The sequence below is a fragment of the Danio rerio genome, chromosome 22 (assembly GCF_049306965.1).
Source record: "Danio rerio strain Tuebingen ecotype United States chromosome 22, GRCz12tu, whole genome shotgun sequence".
In the NCBI taxonomy this organism is placed as follows: domain Eukaryota; kingdom Metazoa; phylum Chordata; class Actinopteri; order Cypriniformes; family Danionidae; genus Danio; species Danio rerio.
Genome location: NC_133197.1, coordinates 22433281 through 22452805, shown reverse-complemented (window position 1 = coordinate 22452805; position 19525 = coordinate 22433281). Strand labels below are relative to the sequence as shown.

The 19525-nt window shown below is 37.4% G+C and overlaps 1 protein-coding gene across 4 annotated transcripts in view; it reads right to left on the bottom strand.

Annotated features, from left to right (window-relative positions):
- The window catches only part of LOC101884238 (adhesion G protein-coupled receptor D2), a 139031-nt gene that overhangs the window by 19402 nt on the left and 100104 nt on the right, over positions 1-19525 (bottom strand). For all 4 annotated transcript variants that reach the window (XM_073937816.1, XM_073937817.1, XM_073937818.1 and 1 more), the window contains one exon: positions 10217-10299. In XM_073937816.1, coding sequence (XP_073793917.1) covers positions 10217-10299 — 83 coding nt within the window. The remainder of the gene's footprint in view (positions 1-10216; positions 10300-19525) is intronic.

Sequence of the window (19525 nt, the reverse complement as noted above, 5' to 3'; positions counted from 1 at the left end):
TGTTTTGCGGTCTGGCTTTTTCTTCCTGCAGAGTTAGTCACAGGAGCTCAGGTGGCCGTTCCAGAGTGACATAACAGCTCTGCGCCGCTCTTCCTCCGCCCGATGAAAGATTGGTAGGAGCAAGTGTCCTGCTGGCGATGCCCCGAAGCCACAGGAAACCTCATCGGCTGCGGTGTCTAACGAGGATGTGAGCTGTGGTGATGGCATATTAACGCTCGAGCCCCCCAATGGACAGTGAGAATAAAAAGACAATGTGGCGATGATTCAATATGAATTGTTTCAGGTCAGACAATGGTTTTCACGACTGGCCGTTCAAAGAGTGTGGGAGAGGTGAGTCCATCTGCACTCTGAGGTTTGAAATATTTGTCATTGTTTTTCAGTTAAATGCCCCTTTATTTTGGTGTATTGTCAGTGGGATTGAAGGATCAGCATGTTCAAAGCTGTTTTCTTCTGGTAGAATGTGTGTAAAGTTGAATATGAAATAACATTTTTATTTAAATAATGTATTATAATATAATTATATCATTATATATCATTATTATTATTATTCATTTTAAACTGTAATTATTAGTTTAGCACAGGAAAAATATGAACATCTACGTCTGTGGTGAGAACAATTTTCAAATTTCATACATGTAAAAAAATAATGAAAAAAAATAAATAGAGTTAATACAATTCTTTTTTTTTTTGTCTCAAAAAAATAATTATTTAATTTAAAAAAATGAAACACACTGTTTATATATTATTTCAAAAAGTACCATGAATGAAAGAATTAAGAAATGAATTTGGGAAACAGCTGAATACCCAAAGGGCAGAGTTGGTCCATGCTAACTAGTGTCACTCATCAGCAACAGCTGTAATCAGATCCTCAGAGGAAAGAAAGTCTTTAGCAGAGGCCTTTGAGGAGTTTGGCCTCATTGATCCAATCAAATGCAGTTTGAAACTGGCTACTCAGTCAAGCCTATCAAGCTTTAAAGGAGATCAGTCATATACCATTGATCATTCAGACATTAGAAAGTCTAAAAAGGTATAAAAAAAATCACAGTCAAATCAAACCATATTTCTTTAGTGGTTTAATTGGAATATTATGAAGCTATAATAATTCTTTTGAACATGCATAAATCAAAAATAAAGACTGTATCCAATAGTTGCTTCTCCTTAGTGTCAGTATAGGGCACACATTTATGAGCTCTGCGCAATGATGTATTTTTCTGGACTTTGAACGAGTCTGAACTATATCTTTCAATGGAGGGTCAGAGAGCTCTCGGATTTCATCAAAAATATCTTTATTTGTGTTCTGACGGTTCAGCACAGATGTCAGAAATGTATGCATTTGTTGAAGAGTTGTGTAGAATTGTGAAGAACTGAATTTGAATTGCTCGGCGGGGGGTGGGGGTGCTCCTAAACTGTAGCTTTACTCCTTATTGCTTAATAAATTACTACCCTCTCCGAGACATGGGATTTTTCACTTTTCTGTTCCTCGCTGTCACAGAAAAAGAAGAAACAAAATACATAAGCAGAAACGGCCTCGGCTTCAACAGAACAAACAGACCCAATTCAAAATGAAATACGATCACTAGTACCCAATTGGGAAATATAGACGAACAATTCAACTAGCAAAAGTCGCCTTGACACTATATCGAATTCGGTCTCTGTAGTTCACGAGACTATATCTAATTTGTCACAAAGGGCCCTATCATACACTTGATGCAATAAGACACAAGACCTGTTTGCCGCATGTTGCCATTTTCAGACCAGCGCAACATTAATTTTCTTGTTTTCCGCCAAGTTGTTTAAATAGCAAATCCAATTGCACCACTTTGTGGACTCATGGGTGTTTCGATCTAGAAAAGAGGCGTGTTAAGGCGCATTGTTGGAGCGTCGCTATTTTGAAGAACTAAAATAGACTGTTCAATAGACCAGCTGAAAGCAGGTTTAAAGTCCAGCACAGAGCATGTTAGTTGTGCACCTCGCTTAAACATTGCTTAAAACATGCAGGATGTACAACAATATGCAAATATCTTTACAAATGAAAAAGAATCAAAGGATTAAAACATTTATAAAATATTTTTTCACATAAATATAAAAACCGGCGGTTCATTCCGATGTGGTGACCCCGGATTATTAAAGGGACTAAGCCGAAAAAAATTAACATAAAAACCCCTGCCTCAATGCCTTCTTCAACACTGTTTCCTTTTTCACGAAAGAAAGTGAAAGTAAAGGCCAATTGGGGGAAACTCATTCTTTATCCTCTAGCTACAGATGGTCTGTTTAAACTGTTTTCTCGCTATGGAAGTGTTTATTTTTTCCACTTACAAAGTCTGCAATGTAAATAGCAAATGCGCCATGGCACAACGCAACTGACTCTTAAAAGAAATGAGAGATGAGATCAAACACACCCATAACTCATTAAGAGAATAAGCTCAACCCTGTTAGACTATGCGCTGCTGTACAGAGCATGTTGTTCCATCCTTAAAATAATGGATTGTGACATGCCCTTAATGCTTTTGAACCCCGCGTCTTTGTGCCTAGATCTTCAAATTGAGCCCAAAGAGTCTTTGATTGATTCTCGTGTAACAAACACCGAAAACAGCATCTCTTCCACCGAAGGTGCTCTGCAGGCTTGCAGAGCATATACAAGGTGATATACAAGGGATATGCATCATTATACAAGTAGTACTGAATTTCACTCAGCTCAGCTCATCACAAGTTCTCAACTGATAAATGATGACTCTTTTATGTTTAGATGTGATCTTATAATAAATTGATATTATTTTATATAATGCGGTGGTCATGGACATGCGCAATATACTAAAACTGAGGAGAAGAAACTGTTGAATTTTGAAAAAACTGTTGAAAGAAACTTGTTAATTTTGTTTTATGTATGCACAAAAGTTTTATTATAGAACTTTGCTGTCTGTGGAGGTTGAGGGAGCTCTCGGATTCTATCTAAAATATATTAATTTGTGTTTTGAGGTTGAATGAAGTTCTCAGAGTTTTGGAACAATATGAGGGTGAGTGTTATTGACAAAATTGCCATTTTTGGGTCAACTATCCTTTTAAATATCCTAGTTTGGACCAAAATGCAATCAATTTTAAAGAGAAAGATTCATTTAATTATTAAAATGTATTTAAGAGTCACTCGTGGTGTACATTTTTGCCATTCTCCAGTCCTTCCTCCCTATCAGAGCCTTTTCAGACTCATATCCATGTTTTGGCACGCAGAATGTTTAATTAGCTTTGACTGAAGCGGGATTGACCTCTCGTGTGGCCGTGGAAGAAATCCTGACAGCGCTGTGCAGGTGTGAAGTAAAACAGGAATAAGTGCAGCGGCCTAAGCCTGCAGTCAGGAGATCCCAGTGTGTGTGTGTGGCTGACAGCAGCTCTCCTGCCAGGATGTGTAACCTCACACGGCCAAAACAGGAAGGCCTGCCAGTCACTTAGTGATTGACGCGCTGGCGGAAGTTCATAAAGGTTCTAGAAGGGCTGCAGTCCATGTTCAAGGGTTGGTGACTCTGGGCCACCTGGTACAGTGCAATAAGGACGCGAGAGAGAGAGAGAGAGCTCTGGTTACATGTAAGAGCATACTTGCCTGTCTTCCAGTTCTCCTCTGGGTCAAATAATGCCGTGATAAATACTTGAATAAAGCAATAAATACTGGCCCAGAAAAAATAAAATAGTTTATGAATAAAATAAAATAGTAAATGAATGACAAAGATGGCAGGTATTATTAATTCTAAATATGGCAGGAAAATATGTTATATTAATAAAAAAAAATTATTATGTTAAAATTTATAAAAAAGATATTATGATATTTATGTTAAATTAAATTCACTTATGCATAATACAACAAATCAATCTATCTATCTATCTATCTATCTATCTATCTATCTATCTATCTATCTATCTATCTATCTATCTATCTATCTATCTATCTATCTGTATGTCTGTCTGTATCTACCTACCTGCCTAACTCTATCTATCCATCTATCTATCTATAATAAACAAATGATAACTAAATAAATACATTGATAAATACAATTAATTAATAAAACAAATTCCTTTTATATTTGAGCAAATCAAAAGAAACTACTTAAACTGTAAAGTGTCTGCACTTCTGTTTGGAAGCAAATAAAACTATAAATTAAAAAATTTAAAAAAATGTTTTTTAATAAAATTAACAGAAAACAAAAGACAAACAATTGATAAAATAATAAAAATAAAATAAAATAATAAACTAAATAACTAACTAGCGATGAAAACTTTGAACAAAAAAGTAATTGTAAAAGCAAAAAAAAAGTAATAGCAATTGTAAAAATTAAAAAATTAAATAGCAGAGGACAAAAACAAATGAATAAATAAATACAAATAAAAAATTTAACATATTTAAAAAATAAAAACACTATTCAAACATTGAGCATCCATATAACATATCATCATCTAATAGCTAGAAATTTTTGCAACCTGACACACACACACAAACACACACACAAGGGCAAAAAACGTGAGGGACAACAGACACTAAAAAGGTTTGGAGTCAAATTGGATCAAGATGTGGGGATCTTGGCCCCGGAGCACATCTGATCAGTGAAAGTGTGAACAGGCTTGCCGTCTCACAGCTGAGAGTGATCATGACTGTTGCATCATGGGATGTGTCACAGTATGACACAACAAACTGCCAATTATCAATAACCACTTCAAACTGATTCACGCCCCTGGGAATCTGGAAATTTCCATGTAAAACTTCAAGAGTGAATTAAAGTCTGCGTATTGTGGTATTACCTAGATTTCTGTTTACAAAAACAACTTCTTTTGATTAGATGACAATATCGCTCAGAGACCACCCAAAGAAAGTCATTTTACAAATTGCAATCAGAAATGTAAAGTGTAAAAAGGCCTAAGCAGAGATACTGACATCTTTCTTTTGCTCTGATGGCCACCAGAGGGCCGCTGCTTCCTCTCACTGTTACAGGTTATAAGCTGAACATGATTCCAAGTGTTTTTAAGAGATTCTGATGTATTGTGTGTTTTAACAATACATCAACAATTTTAATTTTGTTTTGAAAAACACTTTCTGTTTTATATGCAGATTAGTTATATTTTATATATTTCAATATATACATACATATATATATATATATATATATATATATATATATATATATATATATATATATATATAYATATATATATATATATATATATATATATATATATATATATATATATACAGTATATATATATATATATATATATATATATATATATATATATATATATATATATATATATATATATATATATATATATATATATATATATATATATATATATATATATAAAATGGTAACTAGATCATACCTGTCAACATTGGGGTATAAAATATAAGAGATATGCCCACCATAACACACCCTCCCCCTCCAAAAAAATCCCCAAATTGCTAAATATGTTCAAATTACTAAATATATTCATTTAGAGCTATTTCATTGTAAATAAACAGTTAAATTGTCAGTAATATGTTTAATTATTAATATTTACAAAATAAAAAATAAAAAGTATACATTAGCAGCAAATAAAATAGCAAAAAAATAGTTTAGCCTATAAAAATTAATAGCTATTAGCTATTATAAAGAAACTTAATCAATCATTAATCTCATTAATCTTCACCATACCTGTCAACCCTCCCGTTTTTCCTAGGATTCTCCCGTATTTTACAGTTCTATCCCGCTATCATCCCATAAAGGTGATTTCCCGAATTTCTCCCATATTTTCAGTCTTTCTCTAAAGGGTGTCAAATAAACAATAAAGACCACGCTTTCCCTATAGGCAACCCATACCGCCAAACCACCAGGGGCCACCCCTTGCTCTTAAATATGAGTCTGTTCTGTGCTTTCACTTTGCTTAGGCATCAAAACACACAAATAAATATAAAAAAGGCGCGATTCCCTTTCCTTTTTATTAAAGGTGCCATCTCCCCTTCATATGCAATCCTCAAAACAGACAAATAGCGGTGCATGACTGTCAGCTGACGCACTCCATGAAGACAAATAGACGCTAATTCTCAAACGGATTCTCTACACGCGATTTGAAGCAGAGCGAAAGTCTGTGTTTTGGCTGCATGTTTGACCAGACATATACACATATTTAATAAAAATATGATGTCCATCTTGTATTTTTGTTTTTTTTTCAAACACAACTAATTTTGTCTTAAAGAGCCCATATTATACATGAAATAGGGTCATATCTTGGTTGTAAGGGTCTCCAACAACAGTCTAATATGCATGCAAAGTCAAAAAACACTTTCATGGTCTTATAATCTGCATTTATTTTTACCTAGTTATCCCAGCGACTCCTGTATGAATCGTCCACTGATTCATTTGTTCCCAAACCCCTCCTTAGCGCGAAGCTAATCTGCGCTGATTGGACCTATGACAGTCTGTCACGATTGGTCGACTGCCTTCAGTCAGAGAATGAAATGCCCAATAGCTAATCAGCAATATAAAAGTAATCACAGTTCATACGCGCTCCATAGTGTAGGCGTGGATTTTAGCTGCCACACACACACACAAACACACACACACCTCTGGACGACAACGCTCCCGCTTCCGCCCCGCCCGCCAGGTTTTAGCCTGAACCCGACCGCTCCCGCTTATATTTAGAATTTCTTGTCCCGGTGCCCAAACCGCCCCGTTTTCTGCCCGCCGCACCCGATCCCGCTAAAGAGCGGGGGAGAACATAACCAACAATCACCCAGCAAAACAGTCCAGAGACAGCCAGACAGAGCTCTCTCTCTCTCATACGCGCGCACTAACACATACACACAAGCGCCAAGCAGACACACAGGCAGGCAAAGCTCTGTCTCATTCGCATAGCAATATCCACGATATTGCTAGACAGCCTGCTCCCGTCCCAAATTAAACCTGTTACCGACCGCTCCCGCGATTGATTCGGAAATTTATTCCCGCGCCGCAGAAATCTGGCGCGGGGACAGCCGCGGGAATGCAGACCTCTACCACGGAGCTCCGTAAACAAACAGCACGCGTTGCGTTTTTAACGTGACTTTGCACGCGATAAGAGAATATAGCCAGTTAACCTGATACAGTACACGCGGTTACAAGTAACAAATCACAACTAAATACATTTGCAAGCTAGAGTCAACGAGGCAACTTTAATCGCACGTACTTACATTTGAGTAATGGAGGAAGAAACCCATCCTGACGTCCATCAGTAAGTTAATCTTTACTGATCCTTACTTTAACAAACGCTGATGAAGTATTCTTTGTAGCCTGTAGTTTGCAGAAGTTTCCAGAAGTTTCCAACTGCTTGGTTATAATGCTGAGGTTTCATCTCTGGGTAGAGAATCGATAATGTTCATCTGCAGTGTGACTTCAATCGACCGGCATGTTTGTGTGCGTGTGTTTGTGGGTGTGTGTGTGTGTGTCTGGGTTTCTGCGTCAGAGGGCGGAGCCTCAGGTTTGAAATCTCCCGGGTTTGCGCGTGCACGTGAATAACTTGGTTTCGTTCGTACGTCATGGCGAAACACCTAAAGAATCGATATCAAGGCGACTCGTTTGAAGCACTATAAGTTGACTCTTTTATAGATGAATCAACCGTTTTAAACACTGTACACTAACAGATTTAAGCCTTAGCTGGATACTTCACTTCACTTAGAGCTGTGTTACACACTACATGGAGGGGAATTTTCAAAAACCCATAATATGGGCTCTTTAAATAAGCATAAAATGTTAGGAAAGCAATCAAATGTTAGATGTGTGCATTTTTTAAGGTCACACCTGTTATTTAATGTAATCAAATGAAAAAAAAAATCTAAATAAATAACAGTTTCATTCCCTGCTCTTTAATCAAAATGTGTAAGTTATACAGTGAAGAAACACACGGCTAATGATATTAGATAGCTTGATTTTATTTCATTATAATAGCTATTTAGGCTTGAAATATACTTGCGGTGTATTTAACATAATTAAATGAATAAAATATACAGCAAATAAGAAATAAATAGCATTAAAAAATTATTTAAAAATAGACATTATTTCTAAAACTTACTATAATTACTAAAATAAAAAAAGTGTAGATTATTCAAATTTAGTCTAATTAGTTGATATTTTGTAGCCATTATAGATGTCATTTTGTTTTCTCTGAGTATATAGTAAAGTTTGACTGAGTCGTTTATTAAATGATTAATCATTCTCTTGCAGCTGTGCGCGTACAGTCAGCTGCAAAAAGGTGATGTAAAAACGCATACAAATAAAGGCAACTTTAGAAAGCGAAAGTATAACCCGAATCCCGGACATTTTAGGAGATTTCATTTCAGAAGCTACGGTCAGATGCATTTTGACAGAAAAGGTGCGTTTGTGTCAGATTGCGCACACACAGAACCAGCAGTAGGAAGCGTGCAGAGTGGGAGAAGATTTTCCACTGGTTACTCGATTGCAAATGTATGACTTTCTTGTGCGAAAACAAAAAAGTGTAAAAGGATGATAACAATATTGTTATTCATGCGTCACCACCAAATATATTTGGGCGCCGTTAAAAAACCTGGACGACCCTCTCAAGTAAAGTCTATTTGTGGGAAGCACTGATATGTCTGTTCAAACACGCACCCAAAACCCAGAATTTTTGCCTTAAAAAGCATGTACAGAATCTATTTGGGAAACAGTGTCTATTTATCACTATAAAGCGTGTCAGCTGACAGTCACACACCGCTGTATGACTGTTTTGAGGATTGCATTTAAGGAGTGATGGCATCTGTAAGGAAAAAGACGGGAATCAGACTATTTTTATATTTTCTTCAAAGTGTTTTCATGCGTTGTAGAATTAACTATATTTTACTGTGAAGCAGGCATTCCTCGGTTATTCTTTCTGACATTTACCCTGACTTTGAAATCATTTTGGGTGTTTAACAGTCTTTGGTTTTATGAATCAATTAATTTTGTTCCAGTTTATTATGTTTTTGGCTAAGCACAATGTTATGATCATTAAAAATTATTTCATATTTTCATGTTGACCTTATAAAATTAAATAAAGGTGCAGTGCACCCAAAAATGAACATTGACTATGACATTCATGTCGATATAAAACAGGATGATTTTCTTTCAAGTTATTTTTGAAGATGTAACCAAATTGTTTTTGGAGCAGCAACAACATTATGTTATTTCTAAATATAAAAAAGTCCCAATACTTGCATAAAAGTTCATTTGTATTAATGTCTATGTTAAATCAAGTAAAAAGAGTTTGAATTCCTATAACAAACATACAAAAGATATAGCCCTTTTTACAGTAATTTTCTACCTGCCATAATTTTACAATAAACTTATGAATACAACACGTTACAGTGAATTTTTACTAGTAACTCCTGTAAAGTGATACTAATGTAATTTACTGTGAAAAATTACAGTAACGTGAGAATCTGGACATTTTTAACAGTGCACATAGCGAATATAAACAATGTTGAGTCTGTATTATGATTTATCAATTCGCAAATGTTTTTTTGAGGTCTGTGACCATGTGATGGTTTTAAAAGCATTCAGGCCTAAGAAACTGCACCATTTGTAACTAACAAATTAATAAAGATTAATTTAATTGAATTGTTTATAAAAACAAAGTCTGTGTGGTATTATTTTACATTTGATTATTCAATTACTGTATACCGGAATAAAATTTGACCCCTTGGGAAACAATAAAATGATGCTTATTTAAAGTGTATCCTTTTCTTTATCAACTTTATCTATGTTTGTAGATTGTTTATTATATTGTTTATTTTATGCACTCCTATACAGAATCATCACAATTTAAAATTTTTAATTCTTTCCAAACAGTTATTCATTTAGTACATATTTTAGAATAAAAAATTTAGTAATGTTCGGTTTTTCCATTATCGTGTATCCCTAATCACAATTGTGCTTTTTTTGTATTACACTTTTTTTTTTAAAAATAGAGGAAAAGAGGCAATGCTAGCATCAATTTAATTCCATTTTACATTGAATTGTTTGTAGATTGGCTAGATTAAACGTAAGTTTATTAATTTTGCTTGACAAGAACAGAAAAATAAAAACAAAGCATTGCTTATTGTCACATTCTGGAGTCTGAGAGAATGGTTTGATATGACTTTTTTGTCAGTGTTCTGCTAGCAAATTGATTTTCTTTTCAGATGTCAAATAACCTTGGATCCTTATTGATAGATGGCATGAGGCCTTACCTGTCCAGAGAGGTGGACACCAGTGTCAGGACATCGCAGGTCTTCATTCAGGCTGTCATTGACACAGAGGAGAGACAGATGCCCTGTAGAGTCACATGACAGAGAGACAATTAATCAAACAGAGCTACAAGCACCAATTAAGAGGCCAAGAGCTTTAGAGAATGTGAGAACCAAACCACCAGCAAACTAATTTTGAATTAAAACATTTGGAGACAGATTTTTGCAAAATAGCTAAAATCTATTGATACAGTTATTTACAACATGACCTAATTGCTTCTGACCAATAGGTGGCGATGTTACTAAAGCCAACCATCTCATATATTGATGTATCAATCAAATAAATTCAAAATTCAAAATCATGTATTCAATCAAAAGTTGCTTTGTTTGTCAAAGTATTTATGTTTTCAAGACTTGATTTGGAGATGTCTCCTTCAATTTGACGAAGAAAATGGGCGCATAGTCTAGGAGAAGTTCAAAATATTTAATTTAATAAAAAATGGTTTGGTAGATTATGGGGACATGTGACACATCAAATAATAATATGCTAACGGATATATAAAATATAGCATTTTATGACAAAATTCAAAATGGCTGTTGGTGCCGAAAGCCCATTCAGCAGTGTGTAAACATGAATGAAACGTTCACACCAGACAAATATTAAGCACCAGGCGTGTGTGATTTACATGATTTACATGTCGCAATGAAACATTCTGTGAGAATGAGATGGCACAAATTACGTAATTCAAGCAATGACAAGGCGCATTTTAGGTGTTTGATGTGCTTAATGCGTGATTTGCGCAAAACGTTTAGGTTATAAAATCGTAACTCGGGCGGACATTTATGCTGCGTTAAGCAATTAAGCCATGTCTGGTGTGAATGCTCCACAACTGCACTTTGGGTATCCCAAGTTCTAACCACCTAATCCCCCCCCCCCCCCCCCCCCCCCCCCCGTTATTTTATTTTTTTGCTTTTATGGACTACACTCGACAGTGTGGACACTCAACACATAGAAACATTAAAACCTACTGCCAGCTAGCATTTCTAAAGTGTGTGTAGCGCGCAAAAGTATAAATGCACGATTACGCACAAGGCAGGCGGCGTGGGTGACGCTAAACACTCGATGCAGAAGTATAAACCAGCCTTAACACAAGCCAAGTGTAGTTTAAATACACTTTATTAAGGTTTTGTCAAATTTAGTGGCATGTTAATCAAGAACGGTTTGAATGATCAGCTTGAATTCAGTAAAATCGAACAAAACGTTAACTTTTTTATGTAAAATAACAGAAAAAGTTATGTACAGAAAATTACACTTTTGATTTACAAGTTCTTAGTAAAATCATAAGCACAAGTTTGGAGAGTTGGTGGTGATTGGGATTGAATTAGCAACTGTGTTTAATATTCAGACTCTCCTTTCCATTCGTCCCAAATTCCACAGCTTTTTACCATGGAATAAAACAACAAAATCACTGTGTGGTCCCCAATTAGACAGATAGGTGGTTCTGTGCGAACAATGTACAAATAAACGTATAAAATACATATCTAGCAGCTTGTAACTCTTCAATTTAGCTCTCCACCCCCCAAAAAACAAGACAATTCATTGCACAACCTAATATTTCACAGCCCATCAATATAGTACAAGCTATATTTTTAAAACCTTTATCAAACGCCCTTAGAAAAAAAAGACACACAACAACTCAATGGCATAAATTCCCCAAATTTATGGCCGACTTGTGTTTAGATGCTATGATAGTACGGTAGGAATGAGCACAATCTTTGCCTGCCATCCCAGAGGGCTCAGTCCCCAATTGGTGGGTCTCTGTGTGCCCATAAATCTGGGGGGGCACTTTGTAATACGCATCCAGTATAAACGCGACATCAGGCCCACGAGCAGCATGTCCTGAATACATACTGAGCTTTCAACATCAGATGGATTCCAGAGTTACTGTTTCATTCAAGAGTCACTTAGTATTGAAGAGAGAAGTCATATAAGCGCTAAAGAAAAAGTGTATCCTTCACAAAGCATAATCACTGACTTCTACATACAAAGAACTGCCGATTTGTGTAAGTGGAGAAGGCATTTGAGAGCTCTTTAAACTACAAGGAGTGATCTACTTCTTTGTACGCGTGAATTTACAATTGTGCCACAGTAAAATGAAGGAAAAATGGAGACACTGTCAAAGGCAAATCTGAAAAGAAGAGTAAGCCGTTGCATACAGTTTTTTATGTTATTATGAAGTATAGATTCCACAGTAAGCATGATTTAGTAATGTTTTAATTAATGAGACAAACTTTTAAATAGTTTTGTGTACTTTACCAGACAAAAGTATTGTCGCCTATCCAAGTTTTAGGAACAAATCATTTGATCACTTGGTATGAGAAACAGCTCAGCAGCTTATATGAAAGGCAAAAGCCTCTACATTGTGCTTATTTTACCAAAATAAAATATGATCATGCCTTGATTTTTAATTGTTTAATTATGAGTGTAAGGTCTGGTTTTGCTCAGACAAAAGTCTTGTCAATTAGCAAAAATAATGTATAGAGTATAAATCATGGTGTAGTGGTAAAAGAAGTAACATTGTGTATGACTCCCTTGAGCTTCGAAGACTGCATCCATACATCTCTGCAATGACTCAAATAACTTATTAATAAAGTCCTCTAGAATGGCAAAGAAAGCGTTCTTGCAGGACTCCCAGAGTTCATCAACATTCTTTGGATTCATCTTCAATGCCTTCTCCTTTATCTCACCCCAGACAAGCTCAATAATGTTCATATATGGTGACTGGGCTGGCCATTCCTGGAGCACCTTGACCTTCTTTGCTTTCAGGAACTTTGATGTGGAGGCTGAAATATGAGGAGCGCTATCCTGCTGAAGAATTTGCTCTCTCCTGTGGTTTGTAATGTAATGGGCAGCACAAATGTCTTGATACCTCAGGCTGTTGATGTTGTTGCCATCCGCAAAGATCTCTTGCACGCCCCACACTGAATGTAAACCCAAACTTGACTGATTTCTGTGAGAATCTTAGGTCCATGTAGGTTTCAATAGGCCTTCTGCGGTATTTGTGATGATTGGGATACAGTTTTCCTTCTGGCAGCAGAATTCCTTCATCAGAAAACCTTCTGCCACTTTTACAAATGATCAACTAGGAGTCAATTTATTATTTTTTGCTCTTACAACTGGGATTGTAAAAAAAAGTAAGTTTATTCCATAATAAAATAAAATAACTGCAATAACATCTTGTTGTGTTCAAGGATTTATAGGTTTCTTTTTGGTATAGTTGACTATTAATATTTATTGTAATTTACAAAAATTTATAATTAACTGGTGCCATATAATTTTTCTAATTTTTCATATTGTATAATTTATATACAATTTTAATACATTTCTACACATTAAAGAACACTCCATTTTTAAGTCCCCTACAAGTAATAAGTTGAGTTTTACCAGTTTTTAATCTATTCAGCTGATCTTTAGGGGCGTACTCTCACTATGTTGCCTTGAATCGGGCCAAAGCACAGTTGTCCCCCCTCCCGTCTCCCCCGACGGCCCGCACTCACATTACATTAGGGCTTGGGCACACTTACGCTGTTCAGTAAGTGTCATGCAGTGAGGGGTTTGTGTCTTTAATAAACTGCAACAGTTTGCATTCACTGTACAGTAAGAATGATTTATTAATCCATATAAAACAGTCCCTTAAAAGTCACGTCTCGCTTTCAGTTTCAGGCTTAGGCGCGTTTTGCACTCACACATAACCAGACTGTGCCTAAGCCCAAGTAAATCGTGCTCAGGCACAAATCTTCCAACCCTGCCAGGGCAGGCCAAGTGAACCCTAGAAGGCCCTAGGTCTGTTGGTAGCACTTTTAGCATAGCTTAGCATAATTCATTAAATCGGATTAGACCATTAGCATCTCTCTAAAAAAAAAAAAAAGTAGTATTAATAAATATTATTTAAAACCTATTTAAAGCTTGACTCTTCTGTAGTTAAATCGTATAATAATGCCAACATTAATTTATTAATTTCCTTTTATCCATGTAGTTTCATTAGATGCAGGTACTGAAAGTAAACTCAATTCTGACCCTAAAGAACAGCCTCCTCGAATCCAGTGACTGTCATGGTTGGAAAGCGTTCTGTGTCAGGATTAATCTCTTGCAAAGGAGGGTGGGCTGGAGCAGCCAGAACTCATTTGGTGTGTTGCTATGAAATGGCTGCCCATCAGAAACATCTTCATCTATCTCTGTCTCATCTACATGGGTGGAAATGGAAGGATGACGGGTTGGATGGAGAGAGGGAGGGTGAAAGGGGCGTCCGGAGGAGAGAGGTCAGCGCATTCAAGGAGTCCATCATTCTGGCATGTCAAACGTCTCTTAACTGAGTTTGTGGAAGTGGCGGTGTGTGTTCAGTGATGCTAAGCTCAATTTCTTCAGAATGTTCTGACATTAAAAAATAAACTCTAAGAAGTCAAATCAAATGTGAGAAAATACATGTTCTATTAAGCAATAAACAACAACAATTGCAGAAGTAAAAATACTGATTGTTGCCAAACAGGTTTCTGAAACACTCCCTGGTCTGCCATTGTTATGTGCTGTTACTTTCTTATAACACATGGTTCAATGTTAGTCTTACATCAGCATTTCAGAAACTTCAAGGTTTCATCACTGGCCTGGATCTCAAAGTAGTTTTGATAAAGCAATACCAGCTTAGGTAAACAGCTAGAGGTAAACAGTGGCAAACCCAGCGGCGGATTTTGTTATAGACAATTTGTACAAATCCTTGCTATCAGACAGGTGCAATTGTGTCAGAAACCAAGAATGAAATACCTGTATGAGCTCCAGGGACAATGAAATACTTTTTTTGCTGCTGTTTCTTGTCTAATGTTATATTTTTAAATTCTGTAAGATCACTATATGGATGTTTGGGTACGGGTCATCAGATATTATACTTCTGGACAACTGGGTAGTAGGTGATGCTTTTGTTGTTAAAATTTTACAAAACTGCAAGATATCAAGCTTAAAGTATTTTTGTTTTTTATGTGTACACTAGTGGTGTGCATTTCATCATCATCTTGTCAAATGCACAGATAGTTATATTCTAACTGCATGTACTTTTTACATTAGCTTCTACTTTGGCATTGAAAGGGGGTGCACTAACAGGGATGCTAAAATACACAACCTCAAATTTGAGTCACTAATGCACCTCTTGAGGCCATGAGAAGTAAGGTTTGCTAAGGGTGTACTCTTTCTAGGCTATTCGAACCATGCGTAGGCACATTTCCCGGTTTGTTTGCTCCCCTGTTTGCTCCGAATTAAGCAGTTCAGTTACGCGGCCCTGGCCCGGTTGGAGGTGGTGGTCTGGTGCGTTGTTCGATTGTGCTTTGGCACGGTACACTTATAATATGAGTGCAAATCGTGAATAAGTGCGAAACTGAAGACGCAACATCACTTTTAAGAGACCATTTTATATGATTTATTAATCACTCTTACTTTTCAGTGAAAGCAAACTGCCATAGTTTATCAAAGATGCTAACCCCTCGCTGCATGTGATGACTATCATAAAATGTTCGAGCTTCAAAAGTGGTGAATCTGTTCAGTAAAAGATTTGACTTTGTGTTATGGCATCCCAAACGACTTAAAATAATACAAAACAATATAACTAAAGCAATCTCCGTTCAACTGAGCGAGAGCATTTTTCTTCAAAACTGAACAGTTGCATCAATGATATGCTAAGCGTGCTCAAGCTTGGAAGGTAAAACTGCAATGTAAGTGCAGGCCGAAGAAGAGCGCGGAGGGGGGAGTAATCGCACCTAGGCACGGTTCAAGACAACTGTGCCAAGTGTGAGTCACCCAAACAAAGCTCTTACTAGCTGGTCTTGTTATATTCCCCCTTAAACCTCACGTTCATCAGGGTCACGGCACCAATATAACTCCAGGTCAACTCACTCCACTAGGGATTTAAAACAGTGGATTGGAGGCAGAGTGCTAACAAATACTTTAAAGACCACAGCCTCAGTTGTTTTTCTATAGTATGCCTTCTAATGGTTCTAATCTACAAATCTGAAAAGGTATGACAAATTGGCAGAACACAGGCCTCCATACACTTACAAATGTGCAACACTGTCTTTAAAATATTAAGGAAAACTTAATAAAGGGTTAAGAAATAGGAGAATATCAAGTTTAATTCAGCATAAACACATTTACACGTAATATAAAAAGTCTCAACCTTTTCTAAAGCTGATCTCAGCATCTAGATCTGCAAATGGCAATAGATGTCCCTTAACATGGGCTGACATGAAGAATTCAATAATTTTAGAGGACCTGGTAAACCTTTGGGGCTGTCAGGAAGTTTTTACTTGCTGGAAAAACCTGACCATGTAGTTTTGGCCTGCTCTCTCCTTCTCCAACTTTGAGAGAAGCCAGGCACTGTAGGATAATCACAGTTTAATAGGAGCAAATATTGAAAGCAGGAGCTGACCAACCAGATGCCCTTTCCGAGCGCTCTGTCCCAGTGCGCCGGAGAAAAACGCTAGCACATGGGAGTGTTAGAAATTGATAATTCCATGATATATCAATTAACATGAAAAAATGGAGGAAATCGTCGTATTGACGTCCGTTCGTTGTTTGTGTTGGAATCATCCAGTCGGATAGTGTTGGAAATGCAGGTCTGTCGAAAATCTGACAAGCAAAACAATTCACTTGTACTGATCTAGAGTTTCAGCATGAAAAACGAACAGAATCGTATTGCCAGGGAGTGAATGAACCATCCAAGAAGTTGTCAAGATAAACACATCCACGTCCTTTTTTTCTGGTGATCATGCTCCTGTTTTTTTTTTTTTTTTGTACTTGTTCTTAAGATGAACTTGCAAAGTGAGATCCCTCTCAGGCGTCCTATTTGCAATGCAGAGCGGCTGTATTCTGGGAGAGGGACATGTCCACAGACTGGGGCCTCTTTCTAATGATTTCCCGCACCTGCACATCTGCTGCCGTTTTAATTAATACTCCAAGGAGGTTTGTCGCAAGTAATCAAAAACATTGTCACTTACAAAATCCTTCATTATAGAACAAAAATCAATACTCTTCATGAGTAAAAAATAAGGACGCTTACAAAGTAGCCCACTTTGCAATAAACAATAATCAAGCAAAGCTGGGATAAAAGTGCAGACAGACCTTATTTTGTGTTTTTTTTTTAAGTATCCCAAAGCAAGCAGCAACACGTGGTGAAGTGCTGGGCATCATTTTTATGCAGGCCTTGGTTCCTCTGCTTCAAGCAGGGGGAAGGGGTGGGGGTAGGCACAGTGGAGGCAGTAGTCGCATCAGCTTTCTTCAGCTCTGCAGCATCACTGCAACCTCTCTCCTTGCTGATTTATGACTTGCCGCTGACCTCTGAGGTCGTAACATGGTGATGGGTGACTGGCTCTCAACGGTAAGCTACTGGCACTTGACAAAGTGCCGAGAGCAGAATGAATTTACTCCTCTTTTCCTCAATCATCAACAGGCGCACGCCGGCTTGCTGCCCTGACCCCCTCTCATCCTGACTGCTATAACAAGATCTCCCATCTCATGGAGGAGCGAGGGAGAGGGAGGCTGAAAAATTTACTGTCATTTCTACTTTCCAATGAGCTCCAGTGAGCACTTCTTTCACCTTCAGGTAGCTTCGCGTGCCGGGGATAAGGAGGGAAGAGATGGTTGGATGGGATGTGGACGAGGGCACTTCGATGCACCTGTCTAACTTTGGGTCGTTCGCCGGAGGTACTTTAATCTGCGTTTGCTTCCATCAACTTGATAACAGCGAGTTAAATTTAATAAGCAAATAAATCTCCACAAATGCGGACATAGCTCATTCGTCAATGATATCCACCACGGTTGTGGCTGTTAGGCGCAAACAAATATTTACTAACACATTCATTAACGGTATAAGCAAAAGATCCATTCAGTTACTTCGCCTTTTATTGTTGCTGCAGCAGCACTGGGAGGATGATTATAAATTTAGGCGATATAAAATGCATAATTTCCTAAAGTAGGGTTTTAAATTATCCGGCAGTGCAAATGTTGGCCCACTGTGGCAGGCGAGACACGGTAGGTTATAATTGAAAATAAAAAAGCCATTTAAAAGACATTCAATAAGCCACTGGGAAATTGATCAGGCTATAAAATCTGTCGCTACTAGGGCGGGAGACTGGCACTCTCACAGAGAAGCTGCTTCAATCCTGACACAGCACTATCCCTGCAGGCTTCACGCTCTATATGACGGCATACAAACACGGGATGGCGTGAAAATACACTTCCCGATGGAGATGATTTCCCTGTGTCCTAGGGCATGCATTTAAATTGCATGGGAAACATAATGCTGTAGTTCATAGCAGAAGCCTCGGACTCTCTCTAGTAAAAAAAAAAAAAAAAGAATTCCCTTAGTAGAAAGTGGTAAAATAAATGATAGAAGACTGCAAGAGCGGGCAAAAGTGTGCTGGGGAAAAAAAAACATATTCCGCTCCTGCTTCTTTAACTTTCAATTCTCCCAAGCATCTCTGCTTCACAGCCTCTGGCTATTGCCTTTCTCAATCTGTCCCTGGGGAGGCAGGAGTTATGGGCCCTGTCGATTGAGGAGAAAGGGATGTTATTCCCCTGTCACCCTCACCCGGTCCGCCAGCAGCCCTGCCCTGATCTATGGCCACCGTAGCGGGGTAGAAGTGTCTTGATGCACCATTGGTTTCCAGAGCTGTCACCCCCACCCGATGCTCAAACTCATACTACCTTTACAACCCCCTCACCGACCCTTAAAAACAGCCCCCTCCAGGATTTTTGTCAGAGATCTCCTAGGGCCAGGGGTGTGACACAATGGGTTTGAGGAGGTTACCCCTAATGGACAAGGTCTAGTTGGCGTCAAAAGCAGGATTAAGTGACACCTGGCAGGTGCTCAGATGAGAGGGCAGATTGCACAATCTTGTGAAACATTGATCACGGCACTGAGTAATTGTATCTAATGGAGATCTGACTTTAACTGTTGGGGATGATATTTTTGATACTTATTTAAATACTAATTCATATTGAGTTGTGTTAGATTTAGATTTTAGTCCTAAAACACTATCTGTATTATGTACAATCAGCTAAGGGCCATAATGAATTAAAATACTTCATGCTAATTTTTTTTTTAATTAGATCTTGGATGCGCAGCATCACAGTGTATTATTACTAAGTGACATCGCCAACTAGTGGCCTGACATGCATAATACAGCATTTTTTGTCGTTCTAAGGCTTTTCAAGAGTATCTACTATATATTGTTTTTTTTAATTGATGAGGTTAATAAGGTCTCTTATAC